At 46.8% G+C, this 26,425-nt stretch overlaps 1 protein-coding gene across 1 annotated transcript; it reads right to left on the bottom strand.

The window, feature by feature from the left end:
* Positions 1–585: 585 nt before the first annotated feature.
* LOC142583618 (sperm-specific sodium:proton exchanger-like) lies at positions 586–25,221 on the bottom strand. Its single transcript, XM_075694109.1, has 21 exons — positions 25,099–25,221; positions 23,940–24,014; positions 22,921–22,979; positions 21,969–22,185; positions 20,947–21,214; positions 19,389–19,778; positions 18,668–18,874; positions 17,213–17,294; positions 13,202–13,386; positions 11,524–11,616; positions 11,347–11,441; positions 9,874–9,934; positions 9,474–9,749; positions 8,549–8,755; positions 7,584–8,060; positions 6,439–6,534; positions 5,980–6,159; positions 4,985–5,122; positions 3,728–3,925; positions 3,005–3,142; positions 586–2,271 (listed from the first exon to the last, which is right to left on the bottom strand). The coding sequence occupies exons 1-21, from the start codon at positions 25,110–25,112 to the stop codon at positions 2,209–2,211; spliced, it is 3,519 nt and encodes a 1,172-aa protein (XP_075550224.1). The 5' UTR covers positions 25,113–25,221; the 3' UTR covers positions 586–2,208.
* Between the last annotated feature and the right edge of the window lie 1,204 nt (positions 25,222–26,425).

The raw sequence follows: 26,425 nt of genomic DNA, 5'->3' as shown, positions 1-26,425 counted from the left end.
AATGTTAGATGACGTTCCCTGAACGTTAAGTACTCCATTTTTCGCTCAGACCAGTAGCGTAGCAGCTCAGCAGGAACGCTGGTGTGCTCGCGGTGCGCGATCGGACGGTGCTCGAGCTGAGAGAGGCAGGTAGGACGCGCGGCCCAGACTCCACCGCCACCGAGGCGATGGAGCGTAGCGTTGACGGTGCGTACGCTTCGCTCGACCACTTTTGTAGCCAAACGTGCTCCGTGTGTCAAGATATGCCATGAATCGAACGTTAAAATGAGCGTGTTTCGCGCATGCGCAGTCTTATTGGTACAAATGCACAATTGCTATCGCAATATACATGCGTACGCCAGCATGACAACCGACCTTCACTTGCGAAAGGCAACGCGCAAGCCATAGCTCATGAAGCTATGTATACATATTGAATAATAATATTAATAGAACTTTATTTCCATCCATACAGTGACACGAGGGAGACACACAAAAAATATAACTCGATATGGCGTGACCAGTTTGCCCCTCCCTAGTACGGGAAAAAAATGTAGTTTAGCCCTTTTTTTTTGGTTGGCGACCAGTGGTTGTTTGGACAGTGATACTGAAGCAAGATTAATTAACAATACCTTTATGCAGAGGAGACAAGAGAGAAGCGTTAAAACAAAGCGCTTCAAAGTGCATACATTTCCAAGTCTAGCCAGATACATAATCGCTGTAAGAAGACTAAACACATGACATACAAAACATGTTAGAACATAAGCCGTACAGAGGGAATTTAATTGCGTTGAAATAAATTTTCGTATTTGTATTTTTGACATCGTTATGTTATTTTTTGTAATGTGCGTTTTAACGTGTGTTCACCTTAATTTGTTCTGCGTAAATATACTTGCCAAATGTCTAAGTCACGTGACACATATATCGTCCTATAAATATTGCGATATCTGAAAGTTAAGAAAATATATTTTTATTTTCATTTTGTACTGCGAGCCTAAACGCCATATATAAGTATCATGTACCGGCATTATATCTCCTTTCCTAAAAAGTGGTTATGACAATCATACGCTACGTTTCAAACATTTCTTAACATCTTTTTCTGCAGAATGTGCAGTTTCTGTATATTTCACTGTGTTGGGTTTCCCTATAATAAATGGCAATAATGCGAATAAAATGAGGCACTGTACAAGAGTAATTTAACGCTAGTTGAAAGAACCCGTTTGTTAGTATACGTTATTCCTATGACACGAGAGAGCTTTGCTGGAATTTAATCAATATGGTCGTTCCATGTCATTTCTCTGAAATATATTCCTAATATTTTAAATGATCTTATATCGATTAGATTCTTGAGCCAATAAATGCAACATCGTTATTTAAGTCTACATATAGATTTTTCGGTCAAAACAAAGAGCGGCCTCACTTTTAGTTGTATTAACTTTCAATGCACGTGTTCATTTCACTAAGTGCTCAAGCGTTGAATTAGCCTTTGTAATTCTGATGATGTTGCCGAGAACAATGTATAATCAGCGTATATGACGGGCTCTATTTCAGTGTCTATGTGTACTGTGTCATTCAAACATCAATTAAAAAGAAACGGGCCCAGTAACATGGGCTCTTTTCTGCTAGCACACATCAGACGTTCCCCAAGGTAGTACTTGGGGGACTCCACACGAGATTTCGTTAATGTCAAATGAGTCTATTTACGTTGACATGTATGTACGTCTGTGGGTTAAATAACTATGCGAGAGCAATAGGCATGTTTTGTCGCGTAAGTAAAGAAAATCAGGAATCTACATGCGGATGGAACGATACGCGTTTCAAATAAACCGCTCTACTGATGATGCACCTTTTAACATAGCAGAGTATTAGTGAGCGGGCAAATATTACAAGCACGTAATCGCGGCGACAGCACAGGCGCGCACATACACAAGTACAGGCAGCAAAAGGTTCGAGTACCAAACGGCCTCGTTGGCGGACAGAAATCGTTGTGCTATGTGTCTACGCTGGCTGCAGTACTTAGGGGCTCGGCAAAGGATCGGAAAGGGAACCCGACGCCCTGCGGCATTCGTCGCACAACGCGCGAAGTACGAGGTGAGCTCCCTTTTCCAGTTCACCCAAGCAGCTGCTCAGTATCGATGGTAATTTTTACGCAAATAAGGAAAAAAAAAACACATCTAAATAGCACAGATAGAACGATGGAGCCGGATCCTCCAAAGGCAATGTTGGCGACGGCTAGAAGTCCGGCTCTGTGTTCCTGCGCTTGTTCAGGTACCGGTACTCCCGTCCAATGTCGCCCTGTAGAAAAAAGAATGCAGATAAAAGCGTTCTCTTGCTTTCGTGCAGCTTTAGTCTATCCTCGTGGAATGAAATGACGTCATCCATCTGCACGTATTTCAAAGCGCGTGTTGATAAGTACAGTAAAGACGAAGTAAAGAAGCGAGTTTTATCAGAAAACAGCAAGCCAGCCCTGCCACATGCCTATAGCTATGTCGTCGGCCATTCGCTCTCACTAACGCAATTCACGCGAATCCTGCCATGTAGACCGATCGCATTTGCTCTCTACAGGCTTTAAGTATGTCGAGACGACGTGAGGGGCGGGTTGCACGAATCAATTCTTTTGCAAAACTGTGAGTGGTTTTAACATCAGAAGTGAAGAAAGACTTGACAGGACAGCCGCTCGGTCCTCTTGAAGCTTTCTTCATCCCTGCCTTTAAAGTCGGTCATTCATTCACGTTATGTAACACCAAGTGGCACAGCAGACTACTATAATGCGCTTCTTTCGCATTCCCATACCTTAGAACTTTTTTTAGCAATTTCATCAAGTTCACGAGCTCTGTCTGTTGAAATAGCACAACAGAAGGCATTTATTTGGCAATCGAAATCTTAGCTTCTGCTGGTCCACAGCCACTCAGTTTTATGTGTATGTCATTTGAAGTGTGAGCAGACTGCACGCAGCCAATGCGTACGCTTTGTGCATGTACATCGTTCGAACTGGCTTCGCGCTGCTAGCATGTGCGTGCCCTCTTACCCGCCGACTGGCTTCCATCTCTGCGATACGCTCCTCTTCCGTGGGCACTCGGCGAAGCCAATCGAACTCCAGCGGCAACTTGTACTGCTTATTCGAAATCACAATAATCACTGGTCGCGGCCGTGTCGCGAAGTCACCCTAGAAAGTGAAGAGGACTTGCAGTGTTAATTTCGTTGCTGGTGCACGTCAGGAGCGTTGGCGTTAGGGAATGTGTGACGGAACTGTTCGTACAATGCGGCAGCGTTTGATTGCTATTCATTGTACTGCTTACTTGATCAAGTCGGAGTGCACCCCACTGCCTTACTCTTCACGTTACTCGACAACTCCATGTCTCATCAGACATCGAGTCGCAGCTCGTCTTGGCAAGACTAATGGGATTATGCATACGTTGACTAGCGCAAACATTTGCTATTTGGCGCGCTTGCTTACTCGACGGGACATAGCGTTCTGTGGGGAGGCTCTGGAGTCGTAGGCAGTGCAACGCGTTACTGTGATTTTCACTGAAGTGCACTGAACCGATATCGAAGGCAACGAAGTTTTCTCTTGTTGCACATTCACAGGAAGATGAAAAAAAAAATATTGCCACTTCGTCGGTTTCAAATTCAGATGCGCAAGCAACACAGTCGTCCCACCAGCAACTCACGCCGCTGAAGAGCTCCTCAAGCTTAGGACATGCAAACGTGCAAGAAAACGCGCCCAGAAGAGGAAGACCTGTCAGCTCACGGGGAAAATGAACCTCTTGACGGAGCGGGGAATGTAGGCCGGCGCCACGTAGAGGTCCCCAATGTTGACGTCTACGAGCGTTCCCTGTATCAGGAGAATGTCCTCGATGTCTGGACTCACGAGGAAGTCGTGCGCGCTTGCCAAGTCCGGGAGCAGGAACGAGCTCAACCGCATCTTGATCTTCTCCACGGGCCACGTCTGGCGAAATAGCCAACACTTCCCTCAGAAGCGCATAGAGACATTCACTGCGCTCTAGCGTCATCGTAAGTATACGCCCAGCTACCAGTGTCGGTGACATTTTTTTTTTAGATGACGCCGCCAGATATCAGTAGAAAGCACTGCCATTTTGACAAGAAGTCATTAGGTGATGAAAACGATTATGATTATTATTATTATGACGATGATGATGATTATGATTACGTCTTCAAGACTTCGTTTTTTATTGTTCATAGACGTCTTGATTATTATTTAAAATATAACTGCAAGAAGTTTCACATGCCACCTGCTGTGGCGAGTCAACGGTTGAAATGCGAAAAAGAGTTCTGTTTTCGCAGAACAACCACCGAGTTTATAGAATGGTAACGAAAGGTCGCAAAGTGACGATGATAACGGTAATAGATTCGAAATTTCTTACGTAAGCTTTCTATATATTTTAATTGTGCCTACACGTCCTTTTCATTATTGTTAACTATAAACTTGCGCTGATATCGGTGCTTGTGTTTCTATAGCTCTAGTCGCAAAAGTGTGAAGCGTATGTTAGACAACTTTACGACTATATTTTGACACTACCGTCCTAAAGGCATCAACATTTTTATGGCGACTCGTTATCGGCATAAACGTTTCTCTTCGCCGCTAATTATATGATACGTCCTTCCTCTGAGTTGTAAGGTTCTATAAAAAAAGTCATATGAAGAGACAAACACTGTCCCGTAGTCAGCGATGTTTTTCTTGAGGGGGGATTCTGTAATTAAAGCCGCAAGAACAAGCGCAATTAGTCACGAAGGCAACGGTTCCTTACTTCTTTTTTGAGGCGAGTGAATGTGTGGCGGCTTTCTGGAGACGAGCTGTAGTACGATAATATGAGTACTCTTTCTCACGTGGTCCTGCAGCTTATTTTTGTTACCTAGAGAAGTGGTGAGGCGAGCATTCAGCGCATTTATCTCTTACAGCTTACACCTTTATGCCCTTGAGTGGCAGTAATCGCTTCATTACATGAACTTAAGTTCGCTGCACCTTCTTGCATGGTCTCCGACTCACCTGGTACTTGGCTTGAGTTTGTAAAATGAGCACGCCGAAAATGTTGGCGATATAGTACCATATCTGGTACAGGAAACTAGGAGACTTGGTGAATATCTGTATCGCCTCCACAACGCGGCTCCGTGGAATAATGTACGCCTGCAAAGAGAAAGAAATAAAGAATACGTAGATGTCAAGTGGCAAAAGACACTGGGGAAGCCTAAGAGATTAAGCTTATTCTAGGGATGTTCTGATAGTGAAATTTACGAAACCAGTAGATAACGAATATTTGAGGAAAGCGAATGACCTACTATCTTATACTGAATATTTTCTCATCCCGATTGCGTTCACTGCATCAAGTAGAAACCTGGGTTAATTCCTCTGAGTATTTTGACATCCTTACAGTGCTAAAGACGAATACACAACACGAAGACCAGACAGGCGCTGAACATTGACTTGTTTGCTGATACATAGGCAGATGCGCTCTCCGACAGTGCTGGCAGCGAGAATAAAAAATGAAGACAAAATCCTCATTCATGCAACTTATGCCTAGCACAGTATATTCATTTTTGTTTTTCGAACTAGAGTGATAGACGGCATACTAACGAAGTTTCATTGTTTCTTTAGAACGGAAAGGGCTTCAAATATTAATTTTCCGTTTTCCGAAAGACACTTTCCGATTAAAGGCGCGCTCTCAAAAACTGATGCGCACTCTCCATCTCCTGCAATGATTTGCAAGATGACGCGAGCCCGCCAATGCCTGCACCTTAGGGAGCCATCAAAAGCATGCGCACTCAAATGCAGGCGAGCTTATATGAAGTCTCCGTAAAGCACCTGCACAAGCTGCTCGCTCAAACGACTCCGAAGACATCGCCCAGTCTGACCAACGTAGCACTTCACCTACCGCACGACCGTGGCATACAATACACCATTCTTGTCTCTAAAAACGTGGCAAGGAAGAAAAAAAAAACGCGTGAAAGAAAGCATGTAATGCGATTCGTCTCGTTACCACTCACGTTGACGGGCGTCTCGGCGGAGACTCGCGTCACGGTGGGCTCGTCACTGACCAGGCCGAGGGCTCCCAGCGTGACAGGGGCGCCCAGGTAGTCCTCGAAGTACTCGTCGCTAAAGAAGAACAGGGACGACGACGAGTTCGGAAGCGCGCCGTCCTCACGGTACTCCACCTCGCCTTCGATCTACGTCCACCGCGGCGACAGAAAACAGAATGGCAGATTAGAGTATCGCGCCACAGTTTCGGGTCACGCCGTAAAGTGGCAGACGTCCTGTGCATTATCATGACCTACGCAGTGGGAAAATTATGAAGCTTCGATTGCAGTAATTTCGAGATGACGAAGTCGTCGAACGTCTTGGTGAGGGAAAACAACAATGGAAAGTGCTTCAACCTTGTGGTGTAGTCACTGTCGAGTATGGCGTTCGTCAAGCAATTAACTCTCAGCGAACAGATGGCAACTCACTTTGACAATGCCCGAGTATGTAATGAGGACATGGCTCTCGCAGCCTTTCTCGACGATGACATCGCCAGCCCCGTAAGCCACTGGCCTGAGCTGCATCTGTAAAGAAAACGGAAAGTTTGTTTATCTTCCGAGTGGGGCTTTGCGTGTCTTCGCGATTGGACTTCCAAGTAAAAGAATGTTGATAGCAGCCGAATGTTTCGTTCTTGCTTTGCTTTTTGGCAAGAATATTTGGGACATATCTTTTATTCAACTTATTATGATGGCTATAGAGAAGCCGGACACTCCCTATTATCCTCGTTATCGTTGTGCTGCCTCTGCGGCTCCTGCGACCACTCCTGTCTCGCGTCTGGCTCATACATTATTCGCCTCTAAATTTTCCGACGTGACACGTCCTGTTACAGTCTTCGGTCTTCCCTAGTATTCCTCTGTCTCTTTTCGATGCGTCTTTTAGTACGTTCTTCCACATGGTATGGCGTTCTGTACTTCTTCAAATTCCGGCATATTCTCGATTTAGCCATATTGTCACCTTTGATTGGACAACGAGGCTGCTTCGGCCTGTCTGATAGGCTCAATACGCCGCCATTTCAGAATTGGACAATGTAGCAGAACTTGACAGTGTGCAGAACATAGTACCCTTAATTAGAATTCTGCGAAGGCTATGTCTCGCACAAATCCACTCTTTTATCTACGCGCTAGAATATTCTCCCAGCGTGTCTTTGCTGTGAATCAAAGAGTTCTTTCCTAAACCCCAAGTACTGCATCGACTACGTTGTTGTTCAGCCAGCTAACCAAAGTATACAAGTGCTTTATGAAGCACTCTTTCCCTGCCCCCGCAAGTTAGCAGCAACAGTTGTGCGCTGGCTTGTATGTTTTCAGAGTGTAATTTCATATTTTGATCAATCGAAGTCGTAGCGCTGGATTGAGAGGGACGTTAAAGACGACAGGATAATCTTTCTCATCTAGCACACGTCCTGGCGTCTTTCATGTCCCTGTCAGTCCAGTGCTATGACTTCAATTGATGCAACGAACCAACTAACACAAAAATCTGCACTCCTGGATTTCATATTTAGAGTCTTACAGTCAAGTTTCTTTTGGGGCGGGCGTCGCAGTCACGCCGTGATGAGCGGCGGACGCGATTCACTTACAGCGAGGAACTGCCGGACGCTGTCAGACCCTATCCAGGGAATGACGCGCAGCACGGCGATCGGCTTGTAGCTCGCCGGCAGGCTGTTGGGCGCGCAAATGATGCCCATCATCTTGTCCTTGAGCATCTGGTACAGCTCGCGGTGCTGCTCCTCGGTGAAGAAGCCGTCGCGCTGCATCTCGGCCACGTGCGCCGACACGTCGTTCAAGATGGTCTGGCCCGCCTGCCGACTCTTGAAGGCGACCGCGATGCCCGGGAACCGCGACTGGATCTCGACCAGGTTGCGCAGCACGATCAGCCGGTTGTTGGTGGCCCGGCTTCGCGTCTCGAGCGCCAGGTCGGACGACTGCACGTACTTCCACACGTTCTGCTGCACCTCCTCCTCGCCCGTGATGATGGCCAGCGAGGTCTCGTACGCCGCGTAGATTATCTTGTCCAGGTACCGGTGCAGCAAGTCCAGCAGCCAGTCCTGGACCACCTAGTTTCCCGGAGGAACAAATATTGTTTTTTTTTACCGTGGCGCCACAATTTATGGTACTGCAGACACGGCAGCTAGCTAACTCGAATGTGTCGATAGAATATCAAGGAGCGCAAGTATACTGCCATGGTGTTCTAGCAATATGTAAGAACAATTTAAATTTGCCAGTTTTTGATTCCGCCCAGCCTTTCCTTTAATCGACATCTGACGTCCAAAGTATTTCAATGTCCTCGCGTCCCAGCGCTGTACGCCAGCCATTGAGTAACGTCGCAGTAGAGAGCTGTGGATTGACTTTAGCCATCTGGATTATTCAATACACTCTTAAATCAAATTATAAGGACGTTTTACTATTCAATCTCAATTGGACAGCGGCCGTCGTGGCCAAAAATTGAAACAGTCACCATATGCTCAGCACAACAACGCCGTGGACACTGGGCCATTGCAGCGTGTTTATGACTTCTCCAGTTAAACTCGAATGGGCGTGGTACCTCGATGTACTTGACGGCGTGGACCAGCCGCACAGACATCGCCAGGATGAAGATGGCCGTGGGGAGGGTCTGGTACTGGTACTGAGCGGCGACCAGGAAGTATATGGTGAACTGGATGACGAACACGAAGATGCACGTGGCCACCAGCACCAGGTCCAGTTTGTTGTAGTTGTCCAGCCGCACGAACCGGTGCCCGTAAGCCGTTATCTGCAAAGATCGTGTTTCCAAGCCTGAGCCCAGATAAGATAAGCTTTCTCATCTGTCCCAAATGTGAGAAGCATTGAAACAAAGATGTGAGGCAACCATGAACCCTGAGAACATTGGCTTTATGCGGCTGTGTGAGCGCCTGACTAAATTATGAGAAGAAAAAAATCTATGGGATACATTCAGTGAAAAAAAAATACATCGTGAAGCGAACAAAGCAACCATACTACTGCAGGAAAGATGTGGGAGAGAAGCCCCGACCTAATAAACAATTCGAGGCTGCATTTAACACAATACTGCAATTTCTACGCTTCTTTAATTGAACGCAAACAGCTTAAAATGAAATAGTGGAATTTCACCGACAAAATGGTGTCAATATACGAGTATAAGCTGGAACCATTGCCACCTAGCTTCAATATAGGCATGTTTTGCAATTTGCAACCTTCTATCCTGGCTCGAGAAAGAGTACCATTGGTGCTACGTGCAGCGACTGGACGCAGAAGCAATCGTGAAGCTTCACTAAACATCGAATAAATATAAAATATGGAGCCGTATTACACTCTTAAGCCTACCGAGCCGGTCAACTCGGTTGCCCGAGATACATGGAGATGTACGTTTTATTTTTAGCGCTCATTATCTAATCTGACTTCTTTAGCGGGATTTTCGGGCAACTGTACACCCACGGTCGACGAGAAACGGAATGGAGGACATACACACGTACCATGGTGGTGATCTCGGCGGCGAAGAGGATGATGTAGACGCCTTCGATAACCAGTATGGCGTCCGAGCGTGGCTTGGGCGGCAGCGGCGTGTTGAGCAGCATGCCCAGCAGGCACGTGAGGAAGGTGAGCGTGGTGCTGGTGATGACTAGTTCGTAGTACTTGTGCTCGAACATGTCGATGATGCGCTCCTGCAGGTTCCGCTCCAGTTGGCTTTGGAAGGACTCCGTGTCGTCCATGAGGTCCTCGCCGAAGCTTGACACCGACAGGCGCTCTTTCTGCGCGCGTGAAAACCGAAAAAGAAAATGTCAACCACTTTCCCCTGCGAAGGAGAGCACTTAGCCCTTGCCATCGTCGTATCTATTGCTACAGCCTGCATAAACGTTTAAGAGGTATACTCACCGTCCATTTGATCCAATCGGGAATGTCGATGAGCGATTCGATGGTGTCCGCGCCCATGTAGCTGCAAGTTGTTTGCACCACAATATAGCTTACTGGCAGCAACAAGAGATGCACTGTCTTGCATAGTTTCAGCAGTCTGGATAGTTAGCCGAGTTAAGCGTGTACTTTGCTCCTGTTTTTCAGCTCTTGTAATATAAATTGAAATTAATGTAAAAACAAACAATGGCTTAAAAGTAATATGAATGAATCGGCATGCTGCCCCTTGAGGAATGCAGGGGTGAACACTTCTGTAAAGAAAAAAAACACCGTCTAGTTCAGTTGTAACTGGCTATAATTAGCTTGCTACACAGGTCCGTGGTACTTGTGAATGTGCGCTTCACAGATGCCGCTGTAAAACATTCTCTCAGTCTTGCTGACACGACTCCTTTCATAACATGGCTGCACAAGCTCAGCCCACTAATCATTCAGCTTTCGATTTTCGCTATTCTGAGCTTTCACCAGGCGCCAGGTGACGTATGGCCTGCAGTCCTGATGTCTGCATACTGTTTCGACAATAGGGAGCTGTACATCGCAAAAGACAAAATATACACTGCGGGACAGTACCTACCTCGCTGCCTACTGCTTTCTTTCTGAGGGATAGGCATTGGTTTTAGATAAAAGGAAAACCGCGCAAGGAAACGAGGTAGAAAAAAAAGCATAGCGCTTACCTCTCTTTCATGTCCGTTTCTTGCGCTGCTTTTGTTGTAAAACGTTTTATTTATTTATTTATTTATTTATTTATTTATTTGTTTATTTATTTTATATATATTCAATAATTTGTTCATTAATTCTCTCATTCTGCGCAGCGCCAATTGTCATGACAGTCAGGGGAAAATAACGATACAAATCCAGAAACACAATGCAGGTAGAGGAAAGCGACCTATGAAGTTATATAATGTAAACACCTAGGATACCAATAAACATGATGTGAACAAAATGTCATCACTCAAAACTAAAATAAGTTACATACCTAAATGATATCTACAAGGATGTGGTAAGCACGTTGTTCGAGAATATATTTGCAACGTCACCGGGCACCTCGTTCGATCCCGATGTTGCACGTGGGAAGGCCATTCGAAACAACTCCGTTCTACAGTTAACTTCTATAATTTTGTTCGCATGTACGTGGGGAAAAACACAATCTGGTTTTAACGAATTTTGGGTTGAACCATATTCTAAGGAAAATATGCGATGAAAACATCTGAGTCAATATTTTTCTGCATTCGTGTAAGGCCTCTCATTTTAAAGTTACTTTAGCTTTTTATTGGCTGAATACGGGGTCATGTACCAACCAGCCCAACGGCAAACACTCCTGCCGTGTTGGTTTTTCTGAAACTTTCTTTACATATTGAGGGTCCTTAATGAAAAGTTCCGTATGACCAACTACTGAGAGCTACATTTACTGCGTACTGTCTCTTCCAGATGTACACTCACACTTTCTTGTCGAACGGGTACTGCAGGGCGGCCAGCAACGTCATCATGGTGCTCTTCTGGATCATTCCTTCTCGGTACTGCCTCGAATAGCTCACCTGTGGAAAGACGCAACCACGCGCAGCGTCCGGCCAAGCTCAAATTTCGTCCTCCACCTAAGATAGTAAAAGATCCGCCCACCTGCTCGATTCTCAGCACGTTTTCAACGGCGAAGTGCTCCGCCCTTGTCTGTGCTTCACGTTGGCCAGGCCTCCTTTTCCCGGCAAAGGTGAACTGCGATCAGTGACGAGGCGGTGCCCATCAGAGTCGGGAAAGCAGGATAACTGCACATTATAGCAAGCCATGCACCAGCTCTCGTTCTTGACGGACCAGCATTGCGCAATAGTGGTCTCTGTTAGGCTTTTCGCTGAGTTTGATTAAGGTTCCGTCGTACCGGGAGCTTCTTTTGTTTCCTCCGTTAGGTAAAAATGCTATAAAATGAAAGCGAATGACGCAACTCGCAAGTTGAAGACCCGTGTTCTTGTGTTTCATATGCGCTTTGAACATCTTATGAATTGATCTCCGCCATACTAGTTTCTGGAGTGTAGAAGTACGTGATGGCGGCTGAAGAGCCGTGCTGTCATTCCTACATTTACTCCGACAGAAGGGCGACAAAGGCGAGCCGAGCGACGGCTGCGGCGACCAACGTGGCAGACTTCCAGGACGACACGGCGCCTGCCGAACTTGCGCCTCGAGCACGCGCTGGACATCTTTGTGCTTTTCTTCATTCGCCGCCGGTCGAGAGCGCCAACCGAAGAACCCCTCGTTGCGGCGTCGAAGGGCTCTAGAGGGCTCTCCGCCCAGAAGGAACGGCAATAAAGCAAGGTAGTGAAACCGGGTGTCAAAAGGATCCGTGGGCAGTCCAAGTAGTGCGAGTTCGTCGAAAGCGAAGGGGACTAGCAAATCCCTCCGGTGCAAGAGGTTGCGAATGGCACTGCGGACGAACGGAGAGTGTGAAGGCAGACGCCTCGGCAGCTGTTCACGCAGGCCGCGCTCGAGTGGTGGACACAAGCTGCAAGCTCGAGCGCGCTGAACCAGAACCCAAACTAAACCAGGGTTCTTTTCTCGGTTCGACACCCTGCTTTAAATGTTATTTATATCTCTCTATTCTGTCTGTTTCCTTTTAACGATCATTATTCGCTAATTTCTTATCTTATTCTGTCGTATTTCACGTGCAATGACGTCAACCTTGGCTTCTTCAGCGTCGACACTTGAGTGACCCTTTCTTTTTTTGACCAACAGGCCCCAGGTGGGCCGATCGAAAATATAGTTCAGTCTATGTCGCGATGTGGTTATTTTGTACTGTATTGAGGGTAATTACGCGCGTACCGTTTATTTTACCTACTCTGCGACTAATACTGGCTCCTTATGGGCATTGGGGAAGGCACCTTCAAGACACCATTTTCTTGCGCGAGCCCTGATTAGTCCAAGCGAACTTGCTCCACTTTCGAAAAGTCTGTCTTACGGTGGCTTTGCCTCACCATATACATATCTACAGCGGTGCACCCTCTACAGGGGTAGAGAACATTTTGGTTATTTTTGGACTAGATTGGCACTAGTTACATCCGTACCGTTCGTGTCTCTAACTCTGCTACTAATTCTAGTTTTCGAGCTCGTTTAGACCTACATTTTGGTAATTTTTCAGGTTCCTACATTATTCCAAAGTAAAAGATAGTCCATTTTTGTTAACGATACTGAATGGATAAATAGCCAGATTTCAGATACGCCAAACCCGCATGAAGTCAGCAGCTAAAAAAAAAACTGATGTACACATCATCATGTCATTATTTGCTTCACTGTCCACTACCAGCCCGCTTACCCACGGTTTCTGTCCCGAGGCGAACGGATTCTCGATGATAGTGTGGCGCAGGACCCACTTCCAATCGACCGGCCGGAAGTACGAATCGGCCTCCTGAACTCGGCTGGACACCATCACGTGGTCCTTTAAGTACGTCACAGCGCTTGACATTGTGCGTTGCTCGATCTCGGACACTTCTAGCACTCCTGCGATTCGCACGCGTGATGCAGCCACGATGAGGAAAGAAAGGCCCTTAGGTTGGCAGCTGTAGTGGCGTACCCTTAACATCAACTAACAGCGTCAGTTAGCAATAGCGAACCTACAATTTCCATACTACCGATGTTGCAGATACAGTTGCTTACAAACAAGCTGATTCGATGTTTACGACACATGGCGCCTATCATTCGCACTGTACCTGGAACCAAGCGTAAGGAGGCACGGCTGACATATAGTGCAACATACTCGTATATTTAAGAGCATCCGTGCTTGCCCTGGTTTGTCTCGCATTTATTCTGCTTAATTATATAGCATAATCGGCAACCACAATTTAAAGACCAAATAATAAATTACTTTAAACTTTCTTCCTGCCCTTTAAACTAGCATATCCGAAATCGAATATAAGCCTGAAACTATGCTGTGGAAATTTCCTACTGATATATACCAACAAAACATTTTGATGTGCGAAGCGAAGCTTTAGTGAAATGGGTAATTAAATGTCGTTAATCTATGTGCGATGTGCACAGTTCTCTTTATTTTATTAGTGCTTTACAATTAAGATTGTTAAAGGGGGAAACAAGTGTAATTGTCTGAAGAGTGGGACGCCGGTCACGTGGTGGAGGTAGAGAGAGTATGGGATAGCTTATATATATATATATATATATATATATGAGTGTGGTGAACGCGGTTGTTGAAATCATACGTCGGGGGCGTCAGACGTAATGTTCACGCATATGTCTCGCATTTACAGCTAAATCGCCATTGAAGTTTTCATGATATGCAATACATTGCAATATTTAGGTTTGCAATGCCAAGATTACGCATTTAAATCGCCTTCAATGTTTACGCTTACGCGGTGCATCGTTCACAAACCATGCCGAAATACAAACACGAAATCAGCAGTGGGAGATCTCGACGGAGCAAGGACGACCTATAATGTCTGCAGAAGAAAGAAGAATGGCGAGACGTGTGCGCAAAGGTAAGTGATTTTATAACCCTTGTACCACAATGCCAAATACCCCTTCTTGAGGATACGCCAAGCACGGGCACATAACCAACGACCCAAGTAGGAAAAAAAAAGCCCGAACATAGGAACTTTTCTAAATAAAAGAATCTGTTGAATAAAATGCACACTTTCATATGAAGTTAGTGTGCTTTAGAAATACCTTTTAGCCAGCGTTACACATTTCGGCTTTACGTCGTGATGATTTGTTTTATTGTGCAGAACAGGGGGCGCACTCACTGACCCTGTCGGTCTTATAGTGTGGCTCATGTGCCTATTAGCCGAGAAAACTGAAAACCCGCTTCACACCACGGAGAAGTAGGCAAAAAAAGCTTCGCTTAAGCATACAGCTGGACCCGGAGTCTGAGCTGTCGTCCGCAGGCAGTATCGATAACGATAAGCTCAGAACGGGAGTAAGAGGAGGAAGTAAACTTTATTACTCCAGAAAGAGTAATTCAGCGGTCGGGCCGGATGTCTTGATCTTCTATTGCTTGATTACGATCTCCGGCCTGCATGGTTGGCGCCCCTATTCCAGGGCACCATTGAGCGTGGCTGCTCATCGGGCATGATCCGCCAGCTTCCGTTGGAAGCTAGGGTCGCCGCTGGAGAGCACGCTCTCCCACTGCTCCACACTCGGATTTTCTATTTTGTGGAATGCCTCATTCGTATTGCACTCCCCTGTGATGTGATAAAGTGTGGGTATTGCGCCACACCACGGACATGTGTCCCTGTATTGACTTGGGAACATTTTGCATAGTATATGTAAATTTGGGAAAGTTCCCGTCTGCAGCTTTCGCCAGTAAACTGCCTGTTGTTGAGTGAGTGTATTGTGCGGCGGGGGATATCTGATCCTCGTCCCTCTATGGTAATTTAGTATGTCAGAGTAGGTTGTGATCACTGTCATGAAATCCTCAGGATCTCTGTTTAGGTCCGCTCGGTTTGTATGCTCGCGAGCGATCCTATCAACCCTTTGGTTGCCCTCAATCTCAGTGTGCCCCGGTACGCAAAAGGTGGTGTGTCTAATGCGTTTATTCTGTTGGCCAGTGCGGAGGAAGATTTGGAGCGCTTTTTGACCGATTCTGCCGTTAATGTAGTTTCGGCATGCTTCCTTGGAGTCTGTTAGAATTATAAGGGATCTATTTGTGCGGTAGCCCTCCACAGCTGCTAGAGCAACAGCCATTTCCTCTCCCTCGGTTACCGTACAATCCCGTGCCGACGCGCAAGCGATTTCCCTATAGTCCGAGTCTATTACTGCCGCGACGACCCTTTGTTCTGTTTCTCTTCGTTCCCGAGGATATACCGCGGCGTCCGTGTATATACCGCGTTCGCTTTTGTTGCTAGGTATTTTTCTACATATTTTGCCCTAGCGTTCCGCCTGGCTGTGTGTAAATTCGGGTCCATGTTTCTTGGCAGGGACCCTAGCTTGATGGTGCTGCGATACTCATCGGGTAGGTTTGCCGTTCTTTGTTCTTGCCTTGCAATTTCTTTATGCCCCAGTTTTTTTAGGAGCTTTCTGCCCGTGGTAGTCTGCTGGAGTCTGAGTAGCTGCAACCCTAATTGTGCTTCTTTGAGCTCCTCGAACGTGTTGTGGAGTCCGAGGGCCAGGAGCTTCTCTGTCGAGGTGTTGTTGGCAGGCAGGTGAAGCGCTGTTTTGAATACTTTCCTTATGATGGCGTCGGCCTGATCCCGTTCGCCTTTGTTTGGGTTGTAATATGGGAGGGCGTACGTAATCCGGCTGATTATGAGGCTCTTAACCAATTTGACTTTATCTTCCTCCTTCATGCCGCTTCTTTTTTGCGAGACGCGGGTGATCGCACGTACCACCTGTGCCGTCGGTTCCTTGAGTAAGTTTGTGGTTTGTGTGCAGCGTTGATTGCTCTGCACCCACATTCCCAGAATCCTGACTGCTTCTATTTCAGGTATCTTTTGTCCTTGTAGGGTGACGCTGATTTGTTCTTCCGAGCGTTTTCCTCTTCTGACTCTCAGGAGCTCTGATTTCTCCGTCGAGCAGGCGAGGCCTCTTTCCCTAACACATTCTTCCACGCATGTTGCGGCGGCTTATAGTCGTTCTACTTTTTGGCTGAACGAGCCTTGGTTAGTCCAGACGGTGATATCATCGGCATAAATGGCGTGATGTATGCCGTCGATCTCTTCCAGCTTCCGGGCTATCCCAATCATTGCAATGTTGAAAAGGATCGGTGAGATCACGTATCCCTGCGGGGTTCCTTTGTTAGGCGTGTGGAACTTGTCTGTCCGCAGGTCTCCTAACCCCACCGTGGCTGTTCTGTTTGATAGGAATGCTGTCACGTAGCCGTGGATTCTTCTTCCGCTGTTGAGATCGTCCAGTCCCTTGAGGATGGCCGCGTGGCTGACGTTGTCAGAACGGGAACACTATGGACTATAGTGTTTCGTAGACAGTAACAACGGTTCCGGTGGCAGCACTTAGTGATGCTCCGGTGTTCTTGAGTCACACGAAATTTGTCGAAAAGGAATGAAGTGCAGAAAATACTTATAAATGATGAATATGCCGCCGAGGCGTGCACATTTACACAAGCTTATGAGTAAAACAACCTCCCTGACTGCAACCGGGTCTGTGCGCATCGGTAGAAAACAGCGCCTCAAGTTATCGCCACAGTGGTGCCGTTTCAGTCTAAACCACTGGCGCCACGGTGTTATGGTAGCAGCAATACAACCAGGTAGAGACGAAACTCTGATATCTAGAGAGCCAAAAAGCTCCGTCCTAGTCTCGGCTCCTAGTTTGACTGTACTAAACAGGTGTCCATAACTAACATATCTTCGCAAATATTTCTTACCAAAAGTCCTAAATATGAACTCGAGGAAAGCGACGTTTATCAGCTGGCCCAGAAGTATGTCGCACACGATGTAGGGAAACGTCTGCAAAAATAAAAAAAAAATAAGAAGAAGAAGAAGAAGAAGAAGGGGAAGAAGAAGAAGAAAAGAGTACTACTTCTGAGTAAATTTTAGAAATTGGGTTTTACAGTTCAAAGCAACACATTGAGTCCTGTGATGCCGTGGTTAAGGGGCATGATTAGTTTTGGCTATCCATAACGTTCAAAATTATTGCGGGCGCGATGAAAATTATTTCCAGACTGAACTAAAATGCGTAGGGAAACTGAAGCGCACGATCGTGCTTGCTTTTCGTCTATTGCACTCCGGCCACCGCATCCGCGAATCGATTCCAGAATACTGGGCACACCAGCAGGATGTCATAACCATTCCGCCTAACGCGGCTTATCGAAATTACTGTTGTCTTTCCTGTCCTTTGGCGTCCGGCATCGCATTCTATTGTCCCCTGTCGCTTTCCCTCGGGACATAGCGAGATATAGCGAACTAGTGAATTCGTTCATGTACATATATATGTTGCATAACGGTCTCCGCTTGTGTAACATTGTTCTTTTCTTTGGGTGGACGTGTACAGTAACCCTCACTTGCCTCTTCCACTTATAGGTGCAATAGACAAACGCTGCTTTCAAGTCGCTTGCCTTTCAATAGGCACTTATTGATGCCGCATCAGTTGGCGAGTCCAAAGCGCGTCGACCTTGGTGCCTCTGCACGCGGGATGTAGATAATTGTCTGGACTGTACAACTTCACACTACCTCCGTACTGAACTCGCGTATAACCCGAAATCAATCCGTTACAACTGCGAGCAGCTTAAGGGATGATCGATAAAAAGGATTAGCCGGAGAGTACTTAGTGAAGCCGAATAATAAACTTTCGCATATTGTTCACTTGAAATTGCAGAACACCCGCCTTCGTGTCCTTCATATTAGCTTCTGGGCTCCTATATGGCTGTGGCGCTATCCAAAAAACGTGCGACTGAAAATTCTACGGTTTAGGAACTTATCGTAAGAGCTCCAATAAAATTATCTAGCCCCCTCTCAAATTTACTCAGAGCCATAAAACGCTTGCTATATGACTGTAGGATGTGGTATACTCTTTGGCATTTGAATTTTAATAGTAGAAAGTACATAAACCACGTCAGGCAGATATCTATGCATTCAAACATTTCTGCAGACCTTTGTGTCATATCGCTGTAGCTCAGATGACAGAATACTAAGAATTTTGCTGCAGAATTTTGTGCAAGCTCGTAAAGGCCGTTGCATGAAATGGGCGAAAAGAATCTAAAGGGGTCAATTTTTTTAGGACACCTTTAGGCGTCCTCCAAAATAAAACCCGCAGCTAGCAAAATCGCGTCTCTGTAACGTACTCTCTAATGTACTGTACCCAGTTGAATCCGAGTTCTTACCCCTCCGACGTATTCAACGTTGATGGTCGACTGATGGTGGTAAAGGAAGGTGACAACAGTGATGTTGAGCGGCCCCTTGAGCCCCATCCAGACGGTTACAGCAGCCTGACGCCACGACACCGGGTAGCCAAACTGCTCGATGATCGGAAACAGGGCTACCACTGAGAACAGCCTTGCGAGGATGCGCACACCGTACGCCAGCGCCACCTGCGTAGTTGCAGTTGAGGTCAGATCACCACTGAGGAGTAGGTGCACAGTGCCGAGCCATAGGTCATGATTAGTGTATCTGATCGATTGCAACGGTTTCCTGCCAGTGAACCTGCTGCAGAAAATTCATTAATCATCTATGCTCCGTTTTCTTGTGGTCAGCGTCGACTTAAACCAAACAATAGGCTTAACAAGGACTGCGTCCACTGGTAGTGTAAGTGCAATGTGCAAGAATCGATCAAACGGAAAGCGACAAAGCTTGTGGAAGTAATCTCATATGTTATCAAGGGTGCTTTTTCTATCCTCGCTATGGGACTTGAGGTGTAGTCGCATACAGATTTTCAGCATACTTCTAGAGATTTGAGTAGACTTCTGCAAAAGTGTAAGTACAACCGAAAAAAATTGCATATGGAAGAGTATGTACTCTACCGCGGCGCATTACAAGAGATACATCATCGCCGTAAACGATATGTCACGACTATACGGGAGCAACGGGAGCACTAAAGCGATTTGCCTGCGAGAGGATGTTGCTGCGGGCGAAGATGAAGAGCAGCTCGCCGCCGTACAGCGACGACATGAAGAGCGAGAGGAAGCCCGAAACGTCGTAGATGGCCGACCAGTACTTGTGCAGCAGGCCCTCGAGCTCGGTGCAGGCGACCAGGCGGTGCGAGGTGGTGATGAGCGTGAAGGCCACCACGCCGTCGACGCCCGAAGTACCCATGACCTCGAGCAGGCAGAAGGTCGCGTACGTCAGGCAGATGTGCAGGAATGTGTTGCTGCTCTGGCTCTGCGGCGCCAAGCGCAGCGACCAGATAGCCACGGCGCCCATAGCTACGCCGCCCAAGGCGCCCATCACGTGCGACACCAGCAGGTGGTTCAGCACGGTCGCCACGCTCTGGTTGTTCTGTATACGAAGACAACGTGCCCCAGTCTTTCGTGGCGCAGTCTACGTCATATAAGGCACTGCGCGGGTATACTCGTATAGCTCAGAGCATGCGTGCGCATCACTGTCCGTTCTTACAAACTGGAAATGCAATAGAGAGGTGCTTGTGACTCGCCCAGCTTCAGTGTCTCGGGCGTACTAGGGAGGGCAACGTGGGCCACATATAAAAGCTTCGGGGGCCACATTTTTCGAGACCCCTAAGCTGGTTACGTGAGCAGCGCTGCCCGCCTGCTTCTGCTGCTATCGCAGTACGAAGAGAAACGCTTCTTTTAGATTTATTGCAGAATACGAAAAGCCTGAATACCCTAATAACGCAAAATTTTGTAATTTGTCATAAAAAATATTTTTAGCAAGTCCTTGCAACCTCTAGCAACTTTTGCAAGATAAGTGCACTATTTTGCTATCTCGTAAATCAAATAAAGTCTACTATATGATAAGTGCTTCTTGTACAACACATGGGCGTTTCAGTAAGGGAATTTTGAGAAACGCGCGGAATTAAGGTGGATTTGTAGGCACAACATTGTTCTGCCAGAGCGGTTCACATAAAAAAAAAAACGAAGTGGTAGAGGCTAGTAGGATACTCGCTCCCGTCGCGGTTCAGAAAGCGAGCGTGGTACTGATCCAACGCGACCGCGCACAATACAGTGGCAGCGCTGTAAAATAATGCGAGAATGGACGCACGATGTCACCACCAAAAACGAAATAGATAATTACCCACCCCTCCCCCCTGGCAACATCAGCGAAAGTTAGCGTGTGGGAGTATCGGTAATGCAACGAGAAGTTTAACAGATTGCTAACAGCATGTATAGCCCCCCGCGCACTTGTCTAGCGCGCCGCAATGGTGCACTGCACCCATATATGCTTCCACCATTCACTAGAGGTCGCTGGGTGATACAACTTGGCGCCAGCGCACGTAGATCCTAGCTCCCTTGAACTGAACACATTATCGACTATAATCCTGAAAGCAGGAAGCTTCTCGAAGCAATAATTGATGCGCAATTAACTAAAACGCCTTTTATAGAAACACCTTGCGCAGGTGACGTTAACGGCTCCTTTCAGTTTGCGACATCGTGTTGCGCCCCGCAGTGGGAGTTGCGAATTTCAGCGTTCCGTAGGCGCGCATTCATACGTGGGCCTCGACGGTGTCGAGGACGGACCAGACGAAGAGGTTGTTGACAATGGACTCAGCCTGCAACATGGTAGTCAGAATGGGGTAGCGGCCTTCCTCGAGCAGCTGGTCGGCAATGGGCAGCCGTTCGCAAGAGCAGAGCAGGATGCCAAACAGCAGGCAGTTGTTGATGCCCTTGGTGCCCAGGAAGGTGTACGCGTACAGCGCCGACACTACCGTGCTGATGCCCAGTGTTCCCACGGAGAACACGGTGATCTCCCGGTGGCATCTGAACGCGGGCAGTGGACAGAAGGTGGCGTAAGCAGGGTGCCGATACTAAACAAAACCATGGCCGCGATAACTCAACGATTGTATTTGAATCCTTTTCCTTCTAAAGATTGCATAAATCTGTTGAAGGTTTTAAGCGTACAGCTTTCTTTCGGAATCAAGCGTGACTTTAGTACAACTGCCTATCAGTTTTCAAGGGCCGTACGCGAAAATAGTACTCTAACTCAGGTAAAAACCGCACGATGGTACCGATGGTGCCTTGCAGTAACGTACGGCAGTGCCACACGGTGGCGCGACAGTGAAAGCAGCGTTCTTGCGTTTCCCTCGTGACAGCTAGCATTTTGAAATGCCTTCGCTGAGAGGCTGCACCTCTGGTCGAAGACCGAGACGCTGTCGTTTCAGACGCTGTGCTTAGGCGGCCGAACACGCAGCAGAGAGTTCCGAGCTGGTCCTTAAAGAGGAGGCGCTTGAAGTACCGGTAGGCTATCGCATGCAGGTAAGGCACGGTGGTAAGGGGAACGCCCTCCCCACAACACAGTGCGGCATAATGCCACAATTTCCCACCTGCCAAAGCCTGCTAAACGGATTCCTGGATTGCAACCGGGCCGGTCTTTCATAACTTTCTGCGTAAGTAGACCTCAGCACTCTCTGTGTTTTTACTGGCACTCGTTTGATCCACCTAAAGCAAGCCCGCGACCTTCGTCATATATATACAGCTGTAAGGAGCTTTGCGCGGTCTCCATCGCGTAGCGTACCTGCGGAAGATGAAGTGGTTGATGCCCTGCGTGGCGTACACTGTTGCCGCAGGCACGAACACCATGAGCACGTGGAACTTAATGTTCCGCAGCCACATTGAGAGCGAGTCGAGTCTTCTCTCGTTCTCCGCGTCCTGGTACGAGAACCCGAAGCCCGCGATGAACATGAACACCGTGTACGGAAAGTGGATCCGGCGCTGCAGCTTCTTCAGAACCACTGCAGAAGACCAGAAACGAAGCGAAAAGCCTCGCAGGTACATACAAAAGGCAACCGTTCTCGCCTGCGAGAAGTAAACAAGAGGGTATGCCCGGTCTTCATTGCAGGCCCCATATTGTATGGCTGGTACGATGATAAGCTCCACGTCTTGTTGATTCTCAGTGGTTGCAGATCATAAGTCGTGGTCACTGAGTCACGCGGTGCGTACTCACGAGCCTTAAAGATGGTAAGCCTGCCTAATAACAATGTCTTTATTTTCTTTCGGGAAGCTATTAAGTACCAAGTGAGTTAAAGGCCTAGACATCTACAAATATATATGTCTGCACCCGCGCAACTTTGTACCCTATATCCTATATCTATAAAAAAACGGGCGCCCTCGATAATACTGCATTTACCATCGCATCGTTGCTACATACCATGGTAATACATTTGAATCCCGCAGTCTCATTAAATCGAAAAATCGTCCAAGTAACCCTTCCTTCGCAGCTTTGATGCGGATACTGGAAATGCAATTGGCAGAACTTGCCATGCGTCGTGAAAGCAGACACTTACTGTGAATAAACTCCAGAAGCCATTCAACCTATTTTGTTATCCGAAATAGGGAAGCATGTCGCGTCTTTGAAGCTTGGAATGTGGCCGGCCAGATTTTCTAAGCCTGAATAGTGAACAGTATAGACTATCTTGATGCAAACGTCATTTTCGCTTAGAGATCGATGCCTGAAGCGCACCACCCACCTGCTGTGATGAGCACTGCGCAGATCACCAGATAATCATAGGACTCGCCCCTTCTTTGCCTGCAAACAAAGGGCGAATGACATTTACAAGCCATCGCATATGCAACTTCTCCCATAATTCCTAGCACCATCATACCAATCGAAGTCCCCTACACAACACTTCACTGTCCAGAGATGTCTAGATCGGTTACGCGTACCCTGCGTCAACCAGGCTAATGCTTTGAAAATTTGCTGATGAATCTTCTCCTGGCCTCAACAGGCACGCCTTTTCTTTAGACAATCATTCAGTTGCTCTAATGGGCCGCCGGTTATCTGTTTTATGCTTTTCAAGGCGTGTCCAGCTCTAGGTGATTCTGATTATCTCAACTAGAACACCATCAACCTTTGTTTTCTCTGTCATGCATACTGCCATCAACAGTATAGTAACGTTACCCGTATAATTTTTCCAATCCATCCCTCACTGCGCCGTCTTCATCTTCATTTCAAGTTGCTTTATTATCCTACCGTAGGCAGGATGACAATCCACGTAGGCATGAATCTACCAGCTACGATGACTGATAGAGCGCAGAGATTATAGCTATAACTGGTAGATTACATCGATTATGTAGTTATGTATTCAATGACGCGTGTACGCCACAGGAGCTTTGGCCCCAGTCCAGTTTTATCCTTCTGCCATGTTTGATTCTTACGATCATTCTTACGATCAAAAGGCCGACTACCAGTCATGAAGTTGTGTCCATAGTATGCCTAGAGTTAATGGACGATGCGCGAGCATGTCCATCTAAATGAGTGATTTGATAAGCCGTGGACCCAGTGAGTGCATACATGGAAGTCAGTGGAATAATCTCCATAACATTCAAAAGATCACACATATCTGACAGTCTTTTTTCGGAACGCCGATCTACTCATCCCTCTTATTACAGTTCGCGTCAGGTTATTGCATTTCACTAGAGCAAAGCATCATCAAAGCACCCGCCACTCATTTCGGGAGCAATGTGTCCATTAACTTTGTATACTCACGATACGCCACCGGCGACATCTACTTTGAACTTGACCTCGTCCTCACTGCTGTACTTTGTCGGGCGCGGCGTGGTGCTGGAACAGAAAGAAGAAAAAATAGTTCTACATACTTAATTACCTAAGGGCCTAACAGCCAGGATTTCACGTTAAACGGTACACTAGAGTTACGTGCCCACAGGGAGAAGCGCACAGCGCTATAGCTACCGCTATGTCAGACATATTTCATCATGACTCAGCGGCTCCCATAGCCGCTTGAAGAGACACCAGGTAGATATATTGAGTAAAGTTAGATTAGGTGGGTCGGGCTTATAGGGATCGGACAGGAGCCACGTAACCGAGCCACGTAACCCACAAAAGAAACTGATACTGAATGCGGTTCCCACAACAGCGTTAAGTTACGCACTCTTTTCTACCTCTACTCAGGTGTGGTTGATTTATTGGTGATATAAGGCGGTTACGTTGCCTTTGCACTCGCAAAGGCTACCGGGAAAGTTTTCGGTGTTCTCGCCAGTTAAGACAACACATATATTAGGTAAACAGTGTAAGGTATTCGTAGGCTTAAGTGTGGCTCGAAATTCTAAAAATCAAAGTGCGATTCTAGTTTTCTTTCTCAATTAATCGACCTGCTTTTACGTTCAAGAAATCGCAAAAGAATGGTTCGGTAGTATTAGCTGACATGCTTAATGCCCGAACCAAAAAACTGAGGTCATCGGGACCCCCCGTGACTTGCTCGGCGGTGCAGGTATCATTTGTGGTAGCGTTTGCGGTTCTCGTATGCAGCCTGCGAAGAGCTTCCCTCATCTCACAAACCCGTTCTCTTGTGACACAAGGCTTCGCCACGTGCAGAGAATGGGCGCCTCGAGGTGCAAATGTACCTACATGTGTGAGTGCAGTGATCTAGTTGTGGGCGATCGAATCACTCGCAAACTGCTGGCCCGGATATATTGCCTCAGCCATAATCAAGTTTCGTGTGACGTTGCTTTAACGCGACGACCTCTCCTAGCATTCGCTACCTTTATTAGAGCGCCAGCATCGCATTCAGCAACCTATTTTGGACGCGGCAAAATAGCTCGCTCAAGGTACGTTGGAAAACGTTTATCAGAGAGCCAATTCCAGTGCCAGGCTGACACGCACTCAAACAAGATGACTGGAGGCTTACCTGACGGTACTCATGGTGTCCGAAGGCCGATTGCAGCGGTGCGGTTGGCTTCGAATCTTCCCGATAAGAACGCGCTGCGTGACCGTCCGAACCGACCGCGAGCCACGCGTACCCCGCGCGACTTCCTTCGTGTTTCTTCTTTATCTTCCAAAGTAATTAAGGGGCATAGAAAGAGAGAAAAACAATAAAGGTGCAGGGAGTCATATCCAAAAGCGTATGGTTTTTAGCTCGCTCATTAGGAAAAAAAGAAAAAAAAAGGTCATTTTTGGTAACTAATAAAAAATTGCCAATAATTTACCGAACCAAATTGAATTAACTACAACACTAGCTGTTGCTGTAAGGATGTAGCTTAAGCTGCGACCAAAGACGGAAGCAACAAATATATATATTCTTATGTTTCCGCCTTAGTTGCTTTTGCGCCATAAAACCTTAAGTCACATATGTTCATGCACAGGTAATCGTCTTAGCCTTGTTGAAAAACGGTCTTCCGGCAGTGATGCCACATAACGCAAAAAAAAAAAAAACAGCGGCAATAAAGGGAGGGAAATGTTGTATTGATTCTGGACATGACAGAAGCTAAGCGAAGGAAACTGCTAGAACCCTCGCGTTCCTGATTTTTCTCTCTCTACTTTGACTGAACCATGTGCCCATGACCCGCATGCAAACATTCGGAGGGTGCGTCCGAGTGTTTGCTAAGGCGGTCCTTCAAATTTTAAGAATAAATGGCACGGTGGCAACTCTTCTTGCAACAGTAATCATACGTGTTGTGTATGCATATAGATACGTGAAACAACAAGATTAAAGGACCTCTGACACCAGAATCATCCACCGCAGTGGCTTAGTGGCTATGGTGTTCCGCTGCTAAGGCCGAGGTCGCGGCGGCGGCATTTCGATGGGGGTCTGAGAGAAAGAGAGAAAATGACAAACGAGAAGCAGGGAGGATAATCCTGACTGAGCCCGGTTGGCTACACTAAACTGGGCGAAGGCAGAAGGGGAGGGAAAGATTGAGAGAAGAAGAGAAAGTCCTCTGTGGATATCGCCGAAGGTTGACAGTGCCATCCACGATTTTATTTCAGGGTCAGAAAGATTTCGACTTGGCGTTTTGTTATGCTTCTACAAAATCCATCATATTAGCTGTATTTTTTTTTTCATTTGTTCCCACAATCTATTAAAATTTCAAGCAGAATCTACCTATTATTTCTCGTATACCTAATCACCTATTTTGTTTACAGTTATTTTGCAATAATTTTTTTTATTTTTGTTATATACAACTAGACGGTTCTAGACCAATCCCGCAGACTGTGTTTGGGCCACTGACGCCTAGGCT

The sequence above is a fragment of the Dermacentor variabilis genome, chromosome 5 (assembly GCF_050947875.1).
Source record: "Dermacentor variabilis isolate Ectoservices chromosome 5, ASM5094787v1, whole genome shotgun sequence".
Taxonomy (NCBI): Eukaryota; Metazoa; Arthropoda; class Arachnida; order Ixodida; family Ixodidae; genus Dermacentor; species Dermacentor variabilis.
The sequence above is the reverse complement of the archived record's forward strand: the minus strand, read 5'-3'. Positions and strand labels throughout refer to the sequence as shown.